Here is a 19,015-nt window from a genome sequence, read left to right on the forward strand (position 1 = left end):
AGGAGGTTGACTACCATGAGCTTCCACAATGTACAGTTTTTGTGCTTCTAATTTGCATTCTTCATAGGACAAAAAGGTCCAGTCCTTAATATTTTTCATCCAATCTGTTCTTTGTCTTTCTCTTCTTCTTTTTCCTTGTATCATTCCTTCTAGAAGTGTTTTTTGTAGGGATTCATGCCTTAGTATGTGACTAAGGTAGGTTGTTTTTCCTTTTCTTAATGGTTTTCAACAGATTCCTATCTTCTCTGCTCATCTCTAATATTTCTAAATTAGTTTTTTTGGCAGTCCATGGGACTCTAATAAGAATTCTTCTTCGGATCCACATCTCAAAGGCTTTTAGTTTATTTTCACAATATTTTGATATGGTCCAGGGTCATATAGCAGTGTTGACCATACATGGCATTTGGACAGCCTAATTCTTGTTTTTGTGTGAATTTCCCTTGAAGTCAAAATGTTTTTCATGCTAATGAAGGTTGATCCAGCAATTTCTATTCTTCTCAATTTCTCTGTTATTAGTTGACCCAAATATATATAACTCTCTACTTGATCTAAAGTATTTCTGCTGATCTTAATATTTATATCAGGTATTTTCCGTTTTTCTCTTGTTACCAGCATGGTTTCAGTTTTTTTGAAGTTGAAATTAAGTCCACATTTTTCACTTAGCTTCAGCATCTCTTCTAGTAGGTTTTGAAGATCTTTTTTATTTTCAGCTAGCAGTACTGTATCATCTGCATATCTTAAGTTGTTTATATTTTTGCCTCCCATGCTAACTCCTTTAAATTCTTCTAATTGCTGGAAGATATTTTCATTATAGAGGTTAAACAATATAGGAGAAAGAACACAGCCTTGTCTGACACCCTTCTTTACTGGGAATTCCTCCGAGATTTCTCCTGATATTTTTATTGAGGCAATTTGCTCCCAATACAGATTTATCAGTAATCTGGCATGTTTACCATCTACTCCTAAATTTCTGATGCATTTGATTAGTTGTTCATGTTGTATATTGTCCAAGGCCTTTGTGTAGCCAATAAAACCTAAGTAGACTTCTTTTTGCTTCTCCAGATTGTGTTTCATTAATTTCCATTTTGATTTTATATTTCTTTCTTTCTAGGATGATATATAACATAACTTTTGCTATCTGATTGATCAGACTGATTGTTCTGTACTCTTCACATTTGAATGTCTTCGATTTTTTAGATATTGTTAGGAACGTTGAGTGCTTTGGCAGGTGTCCAGTTTCATATGTTTTGTTACATTTGTCAGTCAGTAATCTTATAGCCTTATCATATAAAGCCTTTAGATATTCTGTCATAATTCTATCCATTCCTGGAGCTTTTCCTGGTCTCAGTTTCCTAATGGCATTTGTTACTTCCCAGGTAAGAATAGTAGGCCACTCCAAATCTTCTTGCATTGGCTTATCTGTTCTATTATGATTGTAGAGTTCCTTTGAATACTCTACCCATCTATCCCTTATTTTGTCTTTCTCCATTAAGATGTTTCCACTGGTATCTTCAATGCAATGAGAGCCTACCCTTTTGCAAGATGATTTGCTATTTAGCTTCCTAACTTTTTCATGAAGTTCTCTAGTTTTGTGCTTTTTGTCCAGAAGTTCAATTTCCTTGCATTTGTTGTTGAGCCAAATATTTTTTGCAATCCTACATTTTTTCCTGATCTCTTTGTTTAAGTTCTTGTATTGAGGATGATTTTTGTGTTTCTTTCTTTCCTCCATCATTTTCAGTATCTTGTTATTCATTCAGGGTTTATTCCTCTTCTTCTCAAATTTGGGAATTGTTTGTTTTAGTGCCTTTTTTATGCCCTCTTTAAATTTCTGCCATCTATCCTCTATTTCATCTTTAGGGTAAGGATACTTGGTGGAATCAGGAACATTAACAGCAGTGGATTGTGCCAGTTCCTTTAAAAATTTATCTTGTATTTCTTGATTTTTAAGGGAGCCAAGATCATAATTTTCTATGTTTATAGGTTTCATTATTTTCTTTAATTTTATTGCTGCTTTAATGACCACAGGGTTGTGGTCTGATCCAATATCAGCCACTAGATATGTTTTGGCTTGTAAGATGTTATTCTGGAATCTCTTTTTAATCACTATATAGTCAATCTGGTTCTTACAGCTGTCTCCAGGACTTTTCCATGTGTAAAGTCTATTAGGAGGGTAGCTAAATAAAGTATTTGCTATTACCAGATTGTTTTCTTCACAGAACTGTATTAATCTTTCTCTTCTTGGATTTCTATGTTCCAGGCCCTGGTTTCCCATGCAGGAAGAGATCTTTTCTGAGCCTACAATAGTTATGTCATCTGATTTAGCATTGTTAAGTGCATTTTAAATGCCTTCATAGAAACATTCTACATCTTCATCTGGATAATCAAAAGTAGGTGCATATATTTGGACAATAAAAATATTAAAAGGTTGAGCTGCAATTTTTAATGCAATTATCCTGTCACTTATGGGCTAAAATCCAAGTAAGGATTGCACAATCTTATTTTTTAGTACAAATACTACTCCATTCCTATGAGTGTCTCCACATGAGTATATACTTGAATAGCTCTTTCTGTTTATTTTTCCACTATTAGTCCATTTGACTTCATTGATACCAACAATGTCAATTTTCATTGCTTCAAGTTCTTGTATACCCAGCTTCATATAAGATTCTTACATTCCAAGTTGCAAGCCTTAAGAGAAGATTCTTGGTTTTCAGATGTGAAGGATCAGGAGATACCCTCTCTGGAGGGTTTAAGGTATCTTCGTCATATGCTATTTTCATAGTATCCGTCTTACATTCTCGAGTTTCTTTCTCTTCTTCCCTGTAATGTTTCCAAGAGACAAAAGTTGCAGAGGGTTCAACCTTGTCTCTATTGCTTAAATTCAACATAGTTCTCTGTTTCATGGTTTACTACAGAAGGTTACGTGGTGAGGTTCCTGTCTTGGAAGAAAGTATTGAGTCTATTATTCAAAAGGGAGAGGTCATTATTATCAAGGATTCTTTCAATGATTCGACCTAGTCTATTTGCGTTGGCACTACCCCACAGAGTATTGTGACCATTAAAGTCAACCATCAGAAGTATGGGTTCAGGTAATTGCAAGATAAGGTTATCAAGATCAATTTCATTTAACTCAGCACTAGGCGGTAAATAAATTGAACATGCTGTAATAAGAAATCCCACAGATTGGCAAATCGCTACTGCTTCCAGCGCAATATTAAGTTGAACATGATGGATAGGAGTATGGCTCCTGCTAGGATAGATACACCTCCATGAACAGGAACACTTCCAGTTCTGTTTTTGCATACAACAGTGAAATTCCTTAAGGTAGGATCCTCATTGGGCCTTAAGCATGTTTGCTGTACACAGAAAGAGAAAGGTTTGTGTTTCTACAAGAAAATGTTGATATCATTGATATTCTGACAAAACCCATGACAGTTCCATTGTAAAAATTTTCCTATTGTTTGGGTTTTATAGACTTGTCTGGTTTTCGGGAGGTTGAGGGCTTACCTTTGTCAGGTTTATATTTATCAATTGTTTTTGGGAAGTATGGAAGGCCAGTGTCCATCACTTCCTCAGGTAAATATTCAATACCTCTGATGTGTTAGAGTCAGTTGGCAAGTTTAATTTACTTTCAGTGGATACTGAAGTATCCATTTTTTCTGTGGGGTTGTCTGGTGGTTTATCTTTAAGTGATATCTTTGCCATAATTTTTTTGACAAGTGGGTTCTCATTGAATGGAACCATGTTTGGAGTTGTCTCTGGAGTAAGACCATAAAGCTCAGGTATGGTGAAATTATCAGATGGCAGAGTAGACATACGAGGTTGAGTAACTATTGACATTTTCTTAATTGTTACCTTCTCTGTATACAAGGATCTCAAAGCAGGTGTGGTGGTGGTGGATAGCTTTCTTTTTGCATCCTGATATAATATGTTTTGTTCTATTTAATTTTTTTGTATTTCTTTTTCATTTTTCCACTGCTGACATGCACGAGAGTAAGCTGCACGATCTTCCTGACAATTGACACATTTAGCTTATTTTGCATAGCAAGATTTGTTATGTTCTTTACTACCACATCAGGCACAGGTGGTAAATCCATGACAAACAGTTTAGACATGCCCATATTTCTGTCATTTAAAGCATCTTAACAGATTAAGGATATACACTCTAAAGAACAGTTAAGATACCCTGCTTTTACAGATGATGGAGACTTAGGTGTGTCTCACACTAGTCACTCCCTGATCTTTAAACTCTGAACACATCTCCTCATCAGAAACATCAAGGAGATCCCATTCTGAATCATTCCCCTACAAGAATTGAGTGTTTTATAAGGTATTACTGTGAGTGGTATTCTACCCACTGATGTTGCTTTTCACCTGTTGTATGGATAATCAAAAACACTGGTACATTTATACTGGTATCATATATCTTTTGTTTCTTACTTCTGTTACCAAATGCTGTATCTATGGTATCAGTACTTGTTGGGACTTTGTTAGGGGTCCCTAAAACATTTGAGGATGAAGAATTCATGCTCAATGAATTTTTGGTTCAGCACCAGTGGCTCTGTGGTGGGTGGGGGATCTCTGGTGCTGAACCAAAAATCCCACCACTGTCCATCTTGCTGAAGCAGAGGTCAAAATAGTGCAAGACTACCAGGATCCCCCACCCTTTCCAGGCATCCATGGGTAGCACCGCACAGCAAACATGGAGGCAGGACATTGGATCCCAGTGATGGCGGTCTGGAAGGATAATAAAAAAGACTCAGGAGAAGTGGAGTGAAAAATACAGGAAGAAAAGCAAAGAAAAAGAGAAAGAATGAAAAGGGCCAGTACCATCACTGAGAGGTCCCCCTCTACCATAAACAGGTGCAACTACATGGAGGGGGTTCTGAAGGCAACTGCAAATTGCAAAAAAATAGTCATTCCCTTCTAAATTTACTGCGATGGAGCATGGTCAGCAAGGCCCAAATGACCACAGTCATGACTGCAGATGTTGGCTGATATTTCTGTCTATCCATTACTTAAAATTATAATAACGAAATTAACTCATGTAAAATATTATTTACATAAAATCACGTAAAATAATATTTTATGAGTTAATTCTGTTATTATAATTTTTTAAGTAATATGTCTAGTCACGGTATTTCGTTACTGAAACTGTCTATCCATAGCATGCCAATTTGCAGGAATAGGGCACTTTATATATAAACTGTTATTAATTTCTTTATCAATGGTAATCTGGATTCCAGGGTGAAGACTATTTGAGGTAAGAGAGGAAAGAATCTAATGTGTCTGGGCCATATGGCTAAATGGAGAACACATCATCAACATATCTTAACCAGATAGATGGTTTGAGAGGGGGTTTAGTCAAGAGCTTCTTATTTAAAATATTTCATAAAAAGGAGAGAACCCATAGAGGTACCCTCTATCTGTTTATAAATGTTGTGCTTCCAAGAAAAATGTCCAGAATGGATAGCAAAGGAAAACAGGTCAGTAATATCAGAAGGAAAAACTTTCTTTATAAGTGATAAGGTGCCAATTGAAGGAATACTGGTGAACAGTGAGGTGATATCAAAACTAACCAAAATATCTGTATTATTTAATGTTAAATTCTCAAGAGAAGTTTTTAAATGGATAGTTTTTTTTTTTTTTTTATATAGGAAGTGGTATGATCAGTGGGGAAGGGGGAGATAGGACAGCTTGCTAACTGTTTTGATAAATGGAGAAATACTGAAAGAATTAAATAATATTTTTAAACCTTTCTCAGTCATATTTCACTCCATTAAGCCACTATCATGAGTTTCCTCCAGCACTTAAACCATAACACATGGAGTATATCAATACTAATAATTCAACATAAAAAATAAACAAACACTAACCATGACTGTATTGTCCAAATTTGACAGGTAACGTTCCACTGGTATTTATAACTGGTAAAGGTGATGGGGATGATACTGGAAAAGCAGCTAACTGTGAAACAGAATAAGGGGATATTTCTCTTTTCATGTTCACAATAAAATTGTCTGCCTTCTATAAAAAGAAAAATAATCTTTAAAGTTGGAGTAGCATATAATAAAATCTGATTTTTAATGTCTTTATAAAAAGTTCTTATTATTTCATTAGATTCCATATATATATATATATATATATATATATATATATATATATACAGAGAGAAAGATTATTCATATAAAGACTATCTAATTTTTTTTATTTTTTACTGATCCCACAAATGAGGTCACAAGACTTATAACACAACAATGCTATGTGTGGGGAAGTGGTTAAACACAGAATTGAAATCTTAATTTGATATAGTTAAAATCACTTCTGAAAAATGAATCTGATATGCATCCCTCTCCTTTCTGAGAGAGATACATATCAAACTCTTCTGCACAAAACTTGTTCTCTGTGTTGATAACCGACTAAGGAAAACTAAATAATGTCTCCATATAAAATAATGGCTAAAATTACAATGCCTGAGAATTTTGGGTTATTTCATTAGTATTCTTCAAATATCAATATATATACAGTGTTTCTAAGCAGTACACATTATATATAATTCATGCATATTATGTAGAGAAACCACATTTAATTTTTAAACAAACTACCATTTTAAAAAGAATTAACCATTTCACCATTCTAATCACAATACATACAAACACATCAATGCTTAACTTCAAATTTTAAACTAGTCACATTGAGTAATCATATAGTTTTCAAAAATGTGTTGTCGTATCACATGAGATCCATAAGTGTTTTTTTTTTTTTGATATGGTTCCCAGCCACGAAAAACTTCTATAAACCACCTATAGTACACTTGTACCATGGGTAGGGTAGGCCATGGATTTTTTTCCATTTTTTTTTATTAATTTATACATAGTCTGGAAACCCTGCTCCAGAGATAAAATATGGAACTTTTTTTTTTCAAGCCTCCAAGCCGGCCTGGCTGGCCGAGTGGTTAGTGTATCCGCCTCTCCAGCCAAAAGGCTGCAGGTTCAAATCCTGCTGTGGGCATGAATGTTTGTGATTGTCTGTGAAAATACTAGTGGTGGTGGTCGGCACTAGATGGCATTGGTGTAGATGATGAAAGTAGTTGCGGTTCATTGTAGTTGGTGGAGATGGAGAGTTGTGGAGTAGGTGCCTTCCCTTGATGAGTCCTTGGACTCCCTGGAGGTGTAATGTAATAATAATCAAAAAAAAAAATCAGCTAACGCCTTTTTATTCCCGTATATATAGGGAGTAGGCGAGACCATTTTTAGCCCTATCTAACTTTTGGAGACTGAGCAGGCAGTTCAATCTCCACTGGTACCCAATCAGAGATAGCTGGAACAAGGCTATCACTAATTAAGCGGCACGCAGTGAAGAGTGACGGCTCAACAAGTGCTGCCATTTCGTGGTCCCTAACACTCGTATTTAATGTCTGAAATAATGTGGGTTCTCTGGTCGATTTTCTTGAGTTTACGGGATGGAAAACCCGAGTTTCCGGGAGAAAAAACCTGCTTGCCCGTGCCAGAGATCGACTAACTCGGGAACCGGTCGAAAAAAGGCTTAGAAAAATTTCCTCTAGTCCTTCCGCACGAAGGAAGACGTGTCTTCCTTCGTGCGGCCAAGTGCCGTGGTGTGCAAACGCCACGTCCACTGAGCTACACAGGTTCCCTTGTAATAATAATATATAATAATAATATTTTGCACTTGACTCCTCCTCCTCCTAATCTTGCCATTTTTAAGTCAGTGAAGCTCAGCATTCCTTTATATTCATTGAATTTAAAAATTTTTTAAAGATATTTTAAAAAAGATTTAAGATTTAAAAAAAAAAATCAAGGTAAGGAGATAAATACTAAACATGAGTACCAATTCTCTGAGCTGGCATCGTCATGGACTTTTTTTTTTTTATTGTTGTTGTTTTATTGGCTGTTGATCCACTATACAACTCAATATTAGTACACAATATGACCAGCTTTAAAAAATCAACTCTTCATACTCATATTTATTCCCACCCCTATTTTTTTAACATCAAACATAAATGAATATGAATACTGTCTTTCACTGACTTGAAAGGCAGAGAGAGAGAGATAAGGTCAGAAAATGAGTGTCAAGCATCAATTCTCTCAGCAACTTAACAGCAAACATATCCCCACAGACTTTCTCCTTTACAATTACTTGACAGCTTAATGAAAGTGGATCTGTGAATGTACCTTTGCTAATTGAGTGAATCAACACTTTCACATACTGTGCTCATTTCCTAACCTTACCTCTTTTTAGGGCAGTGAATGTCAATATTATTTATTTTCCAATCTCATACAACACAAAATACAATCATTAACAGAACAGCAATAAATTCAATACTACCTTGAAAAATAATGAATCAGTTGTCACTGTTGGAAAGAATAGCCACAATGACATTAAATGAATGTTGTCAGCAAATTTTGAACTTCAATATTTGAATATTTTGAAGGAAAGGAAAGATTTTCTTGTAAGAGTTCTGAATGATTTTTAAGAACTTTGATGAAATTTAGAATTTACAGAAAAATAGAGGAAAAGGGCATGTTTCTAATCTAATCCTGTAGCCTCCTCTTTTAAGAGGGGTTGCAGCTGATGAACAGTCCGCTTCCATGATTCTCTATCTCTTGCTTCTGTAAGACGCTTGTCCGTCCAGTCTTTGATGTTGTGTTTCCATTGCAGTTCGGGTCTTCCTCTTCCTCTGCTTCCCTCCACCATCCCATGCAATACTATTCTGAGGGAGCTCTCCAGAACCTCCTCCTCATCAAATGTTCTGCAAACGCTACTTTTCTTCTTCTTCGGAAACTAGCCATATAGTCTCTTTTCACCTTGAATCTTTTAAGAACCTCTTATTGCTAACTCTTTCAGTCCTGCTGATATGATCCATTTTTCTCGAGCATAACATTTCAAATGCATTCAATCGGTCACTCATCTCCTTATTGATTGTCCAGGACTGACATCCATATGTGCCTATGCTCCAGATCATTGTCTTGAGGATTCTTACTTTTAACTGTTTGTTCAGATTTCTATTTTCTAATATGTGGTATATTTGGAAAAGTGCTGCTTTTGCTTTATTAATTCTGTTCTTAATTTCATAATTAGATCTATTGTCATCTGTTATCCAACTCCCAAGGAATTCTATTCTTCGTTCATTCAAAGTGATTTCCGTTCCATCATTTCCTTTCCTTGACATCTTCATCACTTTTGTCTATTGAACATTTATTTTCATTTTATATCTCTCATTTCCAACCCTGTTCAGTCTATTCAAAATTCTTTGCAAACATTTCTCTGTTTCGCTCATTAGTACAATATCATACAATAAATGGACATCTTATATTATATATCAGATGTCCATTTATCTTTATTCCATCCTTCAGATCTTCCAAGACCTCCCTCATCATCCATTCAGTATAGACATTAAAAAGCACCCCCCCCCAAAAAAAAAGTAAAAGAATACTTGTGGCATAAGTTAGACTTGAATAGATACATATTTTTTTGTGTTGCACACACCCACAAGGTTATTTATAAACCTATAGTGCATTTTTTTTTTACCGTGAGTGGGCTAGGATTTTTTTTATCTTTATTTATTTTATTTTTTACATAGTATGGAAACACTGCTCCAGATGCCGAACATGGAATTTTTTCAAGCCACTTCAGGCCTCTAATAAGTGGACCGGTGATCTCACACTGGGTGATGACATTCATCTCCAACCTAACTATAATCACAAACATCATAAACGTTCACTATAGAATTTGAACTTGCAGCCTGTTTGTTGGAGATCAGATACACTACTAACCTTTTCAGCCAACCACACTGGCATATATACTGTATATATGTGTATTTTTTATATGCAAATTATATATATATATATATATATATATATATATATATATGTACCACAGATAAGCTAAGGTTATATATATATATATAACCTTAATCTTCTGAAGGACAAGGTTTCTAAGAAAATAAGAAAATGTTTGCTCTACTAACGCACTGCATTAATTCTGGCTATTTCTGCTACGAAGAAAAAATATATAAACAAGCAAGCGGGTTAGCTATGGGCAGCTCTCCATCCCCAGTCTTAGCAAACATCTTTTTACAAGATTTTGAAGAGAGAGCTATTTCTATCACTACATTAAAACCTAAACTGTGGTTACGATACATAGATGACGTCTTCCTTATCTGGGAACATGGTTTAGAGGAACTACAAAACTTCCTAAATCATTTAAATAATCAACATCAGAACATCAAATTCACATCAGAACTAGAGATTAACGGCATTCTCCCCTTTTTGGATCTAAAGATCAGTAGATTACCTGACTGTCTTAAATTTTCGATTTTTCGATAAACCACCCACACTGATAGATATTTGCATGCCTCTTCTCATCACTTCCCTCCTCAAAAACTTGACATCATCTCCACTCTTGCCCATTGTGCAAGATGTCTTACTTCCACAGAAGAAGACCTTCAAACAGAACTCAACATCCTGAAAAGCAATTTCTTAAATAATGGATATTCATCTCGTAACATTATTAAACGTTTGAGACCACGTCAACAACCTCGACAAGAAGATGAATCCATCCCTATCACTCACATCCAGTTACCATTTATTAGCTCTCTTACCCCAAAACTAGCTAAGATTACGAAGAAGTTCAACATAAAGACCGACTATACCACTCTGCCAAAACTTTGTTCTTTTCTGAGTCGGCCAAAACAAAAACACAACCAACTGCATTTTCCAGGTGTTTATAAAGTTATGTGTGACTGTGGTTGACCTTATTTTATGTCGACCACAGTCGCACATAACTTTATGTCATAATGAAATAGATTTATCAGACAGATAAATCTATTTCATTACGTCTTGAGGAACATAGACATGACATCTCCTACAGAAGAATACGAGCGAGCGCCCTTTCCAGTCATGTTCTTTTCTCCGTCAACTCTAACCTAGAAGAACGTCAACACCAAATTGATTGGGACTGCACGACCAATTTATATATATGCAATGATGAATTTGAAAGACGAATTGTAGAATCCATAGAAATAGTTCTAGACCCTTCACACATGAACAACAATCTGAGCTACAGTTTGCCTGATTTCCATAGTGCAGTAATCCAGTACTGGCACTCTAAAATCAGCTGTCACTCACATTCAACTCACACTAACAATAGCATGCAGTCACCATTTCAAATATGACTGTTGCTATTCTTCTTCTTTTTATTAAGCTGAAAAGTCCATGTTTTTTACCTTGTTAGTTTTATAAGTTTTGTGTTATTTCTTACTCACCTGAAGAAGTCGGGACACCAATGAAACTAGTCGTGATTCATTAAAGTTTTTTTGTGTTATACTCGGGTTCTAGTCAGTACAAATATTAATTTTCTAAATGTATACATCCCGAGTCAATTCTAATAACAATATATATACACTCTACGTTTTAATGTCACGTTTAGAAATGTTTTTATGTCACGTTTTTTGTCTCTGGCTTATCAGCCCGGAACTCAGGGGGTTGAACGACATCTCTACCTGCAATAGGATTCAAATCACAGCCTGTTGATTGGAGAGTTGGTATACTATCCACTCAGCAAACTTGGCCAAGAAGCAATATATACATCTTTATTAATGAACTGATAAAATCAAAATCTACTGTATCACTGATACATTATATCACATTCATTAAATGCCTCAAATGAAATTTTTTATTATTATTATTATACAAGTAGATGTGACTTTTTGTGTTAAATGAAAATCTAACCATTAATTTGATTTTTTCTTTTTTTTCCTTTTTTTTATGTGAATAAAAGTCTGGATATAATAGCACATCGAGTAGAGACCAAGGGTGATAAAATGACTAAATACAGCACTTCTTCAAATTAATTTGGGCTGCCTCTGATAAGCAGAGAGATAGTCCAAAACTTAGAGAAGAAAATCAACTGCCTAAAGGATTCCATCAAGATCCATGTCACAATTTTTTTTTTCAATTTTGCATCCTGTTGAAAAGAGATTATATTATTCATTCAGCCAACTAGGCTAGTCCACTGATGATTAATGGATCATCAAAAACCATGATTTCTATGGCAACCTACTGATACTTTTAGTTTTTTTATATGATCTAGTGAATATGAAACCAGCAGTAAGGTATAGTTTAATTTTAAGACTGATCTGGTTATATTTCAAGAAATTTACTATCATCAGGAATGCACAAAATAAGGTTTTATTTTGTGGTTATGGAATATTAATGAACATGACTTTTCTTGATACCTGTTTGAGGATAATGCAATTTCATCAGAATGATATCAAAATCTACTTCTCAGTGAGAGATTACTCAGTAAAATATTCTGTGAAATATTTTACTGAATAAAATATTTCACAGATATTCAGTGAAATAAGATTCACAAACATTCAATAAAATAAAATATGTTAGCATTTGTATCCAATGGCAAAGGGAATATAGCACAAAGAAGTGGTGATGAAATTTTGGAATTACTAAGTCAGCTCTAATTATAACATCACTAACCAACCCACTGAATTAATTTCAAATTAATGCTATGATTTCTATGAAAACCAAAGTTTAAATATCCTCTAATAAAAAATATCCTCTAATTTCTATGTGTTCAAGCATACAATTTCTGTACTTGATATAACATGTGTCAAGTGCAAGGTGCATTAAACCATTTTATGTACCTTGCTGAATGCAACTGGATAATAAGCAATGAAATATTGGTGGTACAATATTAGTGGATGTTTAGCAATGGCATTAATGGTGCATTATCTCTGTGCATATGGAATGACAGTCCATAAAGTATAAAAGATAAAAGTATATAAGCAAAAAAAAAGTATAAATAAGGTATAAATGAAGTACCAATAAGTATAAACAAATATAGAAGTGTTACTTGATATTCTAATCAGTCACACTTGTGATGAAACTGAGGTGGTGTACCCAAATGGCACACCTCACAGTTCTTTGTGTGCAGATAACTGGCTTATCAAACAGAAGGAAGGAAGATTGAAAGAAGACTGACAGGTTTTCAAAACAATTGTTTGCAGCATGGACTGAAATGAAAACCAATCAGGAAATAAGAGAATTAACTACCATATTTCAATAATAACCAAGAATCAAAGAAAAACAGTTACAATAGTATGGAAATAAGTACAGAATGCCTACTAAAAGATTTCCCCAAACAGAAGAGTAGAAGAAAATAGGTAGAAAGGAAATGGATAGAAAGCATGGAGTGTAAGTGGTTTGAACTCTTACCGTAATTTAAATAACTTGGCTGCAGACAGATTGGACTAGAAAGGTGAGGAAGTTGATTTGAATTTATCATGTTAATAATAATACACTATTAGCGCAAATATTCATTCTGAAAATATCAGAATAAGCATACATTTTTAAATTTAAATTTAAAACTAAATTTAAAAATAAAAAGTAAATTTAAAAAGGTAAATTTAACCAAAAAAATCTAAATATCCTCTAATAAAAATATTAATTACCAATTAAAATATTTATATTTTAATCGAAACTATTAGAATCCTGCATTTTTTTTTTCTATAAAAATACGTCTACCATCATTCTACAGCTAAGAAATCGCTCCGTGTTTTGTTTTGTTTTTTAATTATAATTTACCTTATAATGTAACCTCCGGTCAGAGATTTCTACAATGTATCAATTCCCCTTCACTACACATATAAACTCTATGAGTTTCTCAGAGCATATCCACATGTCAAGCATTCACACTTTCAAATTGATGCACATTATTTTTAAACACAGTTTTTAACTTCCTTCCTTTCTGCAACTTATTTAACTAAATACTGAGAGATACAAAAAGATTTTACTTTTTGATGCTCTACACAAATAGAGTGAATTGGGCTTAAATTTTCATACGAATATTTTCCTACATGATATGCATATTATATTTCTAAGTACAACACGAACGAAACATATACACATGTACCGCCATTACAGATTACTGTACGCCTCCACAATTTTTCAATATTAACAAAATAGAAATAAAAAAATACTAATAATACCAAGGAATAGGTTTATCGCATATGTTTAGCCAATTATGATGATAATATTATAAGGATTAAGCAATCTAAATATTTAACAATCCAACCAAAATAAATAAATAAATAAGCTAAGTTGGCTAAGAGTTAATAATCACAGCCAAGTTTTTATGAGTTAGGTTACTTTTTCAGACCACCTGTAAAAAGGTGGTGGCTTCTCACTAACATTAGCACTAATTTTAGAAGATAGATGAATTCGCCTCTCACCAAAATAACACTTATTTCAACACAATATTGTAAAAAAAAAAAAAAAATCTGCTGAGGCCTTTATTTCCCAAAGGGAGCAAGTGAGACCGTTTAGGATACACATCTATCTAGTTTTAATCAGGAAGACAGTTTTCACCAAAAAAAAAAAATCTCCCGGAGTCCTAAGACATGTTTTCGACATGCCAATATGCCTCGATTTTCAACATCTGATTTTCAAGATGAAATATATACATGTGAAAGCAAAGTATGAGAGATACTGTGCGAATGCCGAATAGTTGCTCTTGATATCATGTTTAGGGTCTCCCTCGATGAGTTTGTTTTACGAATGTGACATTCGTAAAACAAACAGCTACTGCAAAAGTAAAGAATATTGTAAAGAATTTGAAAAAATTAGCAGCAGTATATCACATTGGTGGAACTGTACTCCAGGAGGTTGACGAAGCCAGAGATTTGGGTGTGTTTGTGGATAGGGTGTTGAGGTTTAGGGGACACATAACAAAAGTGGCTAAATCAGCTCATCAGATCACTTGGTTACTGAAGAATACTTTGACGAGCAGAGATAAGTAAGTTATTGTTCCTCTTGTTCGTGCCTTAATAAGACTCCAACTTGACTACTGTACCCAGATCTGGGCCTCTTCTTGATGTGGAGGAGGTAGAGAGGAACCTGACGCTGATGCCCAAGATGATAGCAGATCTATGAAATGAACATTACGAGAACAGGCTGGAGTTCTGTGGATACAGAAATTGGTTGATATGCGGAAAAGGGGTAATATGATTGAGACATTCAAATTATTGAAGAGTTTTTTACAAGATGAATTCAGAGGAAATTTTTCAGATCAAGTCTGGTGATGGGAGAACTAGGGGCCATCCATGGAAACTGAGCAAGAGTGTAGTTAGCAAGGGTGTTAGAACTAGGTTTTTTACTTGGAGAGTGGTGAATGAGTGGAATAAACTGCCAGAGTTTGTTGTGGGTGCCAGGACTGTAAAGGAGTTCAAAGCAAAGTATGAGAGATACTGTGCGAATGCCAAATAGTTGTTCTTGTTATGATGTTTAGGGCCTCCCTCGATGAGTCTAAGGACGCCTTGGAGTTGCCTGTAATAATAATAATAACAGTAATAATAATAATAATAATAATAATAATAATAATAATAATAATAATAATAATAATAATAATAATATTCTGATAACTTGTAAGTCATACATAGATTTATTTTATTTTCTTTCCAATAATTGCCAACGCTTTCAAAACAAAAACATTTCTTTTTGAGAGTATAAAATTCATGGTTGAATTTATTTTTTACACTGCCTGGTTCTATTACTTCGGTACAAAGAGTTTCCTTTTTAGGGAATTTATTATGGAATAAGGAAAAATCTGTTACATATTGACAGAGATAAATCAATGTTAATTATAAACATCTATTTCAAAGAAATGATATTCCATGATTTTCATGTAACTCAATTGATGATTTTCAGTTTTTGTGTGGTTAAAAAAAGGAGGTAATATATAAAAAAATGTTCTCTTCTAAAAAGCATATAAGAGAAAAGAACATCTGCTGTATCAGCCAATACAGCAAAATTCAAATAAATGGAAATTGTTGGAATTCGCATGTGACAAGAGAGTATATTATGAGGTACTTGTTATAAATTTATAAATTTTATTTTTCATTTCACTTTCTATTAAAAAGAAATGCAATTCAGTATTTTGTTCAATTTAGTATTTTCCAATTACTTATTACTTAATTAATTATTCAATAGCTGCTACAAAGATACAGTTACTTTTCATTAATCTACCTAATTTTGTTCAGATTTTCATTATGAGCTTTGTAGATAAAATAGTAAATTATTCCGTTGAAAATTGTTTACTTTTTTTTAGCTAACTCTCCTGGACAGTTCATGTCCTTTTTGTTTTAAATTATGAGCACCCTAGTATGACCTTGACTTTCTGACGACAGGCTGACAAATCGTCATCCTGAGCAATCACTAACAGCTAGTCAATGCCATTATTGATTTTCATAAGCATCCAGGGAAGAGAGCACAGTATATGGTAGTCCCTAATCCTTACACTGCACGTTGTTGTCCAAAAATAGTATTACTTCTGCAGTCGTTTCAATTGTGTTGTGGTTATAAGCTATAAATCCTAGTTTATGGGAGAAAATTCCGATTTTTCTGTTCTGAGGATCGATTAACTCGATAACCAGATAGAACAGTGTTTCTTCTCTTAGCGTAATAGAATTAATACGCATTTTCCACAGCACCAGACATGCCATATTATGATATTATGTTGAAACACCTACTTCAACATAACATAAAAATGTGTTAATATGGCAGTTTACTTTCCTACGTGCTTCTTTAATTATTTTTGTACAAACAGACTCCTCTCTTTGTAGAGTGTTATCCAATCTAAACATCGAGGAGTTTATTGTTCTTCCTCCTGACATTTCTCTGCGTGTTCTGAATATTACTTCAGAGATGGCTGTCTTGTTTTGTGTAATTTATTATATGTCTAGCATTTATTCTAGTTTGGAAATTATATCAGACCAATTCAAGAAGTGGAAATATCTCAACTTATAAGCGATAAACAATTCCACTACTTGTTCAATATGGACATCACGCTTGTATCAACTTTGTCAACCATCTTGGGAATAATGCACGGAAAACACTTGAGAGAAACTCAAATGTTTGTTCTTGGTATCTTTAACACACATAATTCGGTTTGGAACAAAAGGAATATTAAGAATGTCAAAGCTCCTGTGTAACTTGCTAGAGCCTCTGCTTCTAATGGCTCAGTTAAGTAAGTTTGAGCACGGTTAGTAGTTGGAAGGGGACCAATCGTTCGATGCTGTTGGCACACTCTCCCTCGATGAGTCTTTGGACTCCCTGGAGGTGTCAAATAATAATAATAATAATAATAATAATAATAATAATAATAATAATAATAACTTAGTGAAATGGCATGTTCCGTTCATGGTACTGGACCATGCGAATAAAGAGCGTCGTAAGTGCTCATTTCTAACCGCTGACTACAGGATCCTTTACTAAGCCTTTCCCCCCCCCCGCCGGTTCTCGAGTTATTTGATCTCGGCATGGGCGAGCGTTTTTTTTTTTTTTTTTTTTTGAAACTCGGGTTTTTCTTTCCGTAAACTCATGAAAATCGACCGTAGAACCCACACTATATTCAGTCAGGGCTATAAAAATCGTTCTTTCACGGTCTCTGTCGTTTCTTGTGTAAAAACGATTACTCAGCTAGCTCTAAAGCTAATTAAGAATTTTGCTGATGCCAGCGCATTGCACTTTTCATTTGATAATCTTGTACTAAACAAATAAGTAAATAAAAAGCCTGATACAATATCCACTTTCTAATCAAAACTATGATAAACGAACCATTTTTCAGGGGAGTTCTGAAAAACTCGTTAACATTCACCATATGCTATTTTATTTCTTGCAAATAAGAGTCATTTTCTTCAAGTCTTCTTCTTCGTCTTCTATTTAAGAATCAGGCATTTATCTGTTCTGGCTTATGTGGTCTTTCAGTTAGTCTTCCCCTCTCTTTCTCTTTCTTTCCCTTTAATCGATAATGTCATCCATGTCAAGTCATACTTTTTCACGTCATATTTGACAATATCCATATCTTTATACGAGATTTACCATTTTGCAAAAAGATAACTTCCAATCTATCATGACAAAATAATCACTATGTCATTACCTAAGAAATGGACATTTCTTTTTTTTTACAACACCTTTATACTATAATAAAGGCTTCCAGTTACTGAATACTGTTATCACATTTGGAGTATAAATTTGACAAACATCCTAAATATTCTTGCCTTGGTAGAGAAGACGTCAACTGTTAACCAGCTTGGTCACATAGTTATCATGTACGTGCGCCAACTAACTGATTCAGGGGTCTAATCGAACGTAGGTATGAGTGTTAGAAAATATTTTAAGTGGAATAATAATTTCATTGCTCAGTGAGACTACTTACCTGCTTATTTCGAGATAGTTTCAAAAATTCTCAGGTATGGTATCTAGAATAAGGTTGCAGATTATGTAAAAAAAAATTAAATATAACAGATAATCATAATCAGATTAAAAATAACAAAAAGAGATAAAATAAAAAAAAATCGGTAACTGCTATTATTTGCCAGTAGGAGAGAGCATTTATGCCTGAATAACTTTTTGGAAGAATATGCAGTTAATTCTACTCTTTGACTGGTGGAGTTCGAAATCCAGTTATGAGCATGATCATATGCATACTTTTTTCCAACTCTGGTAATAATTACGTTTAATAGAGAAAAAAGAAAGTAATACGTTTTTCTTCCATAGGTGTGATACATTCACCTTGATTAATACAGGCTGAAGTGAAATGCCATGTTCAGTCTGCTCGGTCCCTGGCTTACATAATCTGCAGTACGAATGTACTATTGTACGTTATTATTATTATTATTACCATCATCATCATTAAATTCTGACAACCCATTCTATTCATTCACAACTCTCCAAGCAAAAAATATAGTCCTCACATCCCCTACTAACCACACCTTTATTCTACTGCCAGCGATGACCCCTTGTTCTGGTCTCCCTCTAGCCTGAAACATTTCCCCTGCATCAATCCTATAAAACCCTTTAAGCAACTTAAATGTTTACATCATATCCCCCTCTTTTTCTATTATCAACCAACTTCTGCAATTACTTCTACTATCAATCACCTTCTATCCTCATAGATAACCTTCCACAGGCCACTCTCATCG

The 19,015-nt window shown here is 34.2% G+C and overlaps 1 protein-coding gene across 3 annotated transcripts in view; it reads right to left on the bottom strand.

Moving 5' to 3' along the window:
• Elys (AT hook containing transcription factor 1 homolog) overlaps positions 1-13,922 on the bottom strand; it is a 509,801-nt gene extending 495,879 nt beyond the window's left edge. For all 3 annotated transcript variants that reach the window (XM_090402410.1, XM_090402411.1, XM_090402409.1), the window contains exons 1-2: positions 13,620-13,922; positions 5,877-6,027 (exon numbers count right to left, since the gene is read on the bottom strand). In XM_090402410.1, coding sequence (XP_090258536.1) covers positions 5,877-6,003 — 127 coding nt within the window. In that variant the 5' untranslated portion in view covers positions 6,004-6,027; positions 13,620-13,922. The remainder of the gene's footprint in view (positions 1-5,876; positions 6,028-13,619) is intronic.
• Between the last annotated feature and the right edge of the window lie 5,093 nt (positions 13,923-19,015).

Source organism: Typopeltis vanoorti, chromosome 13 (assembly GCF_054136105.1).
Source record: "Typopeltis vanoorti isolate ZY-2024b chromosome 13, IOZ_Tvanoo_1.0, whole genome shotgun sequence".
Lineage (NCBI taxonomy): Eukaryota > Metazoa > Arthropoda > Arachnida > Uropygi > Thelyphonidae > Typopeltis > Typopeltis vanoorti.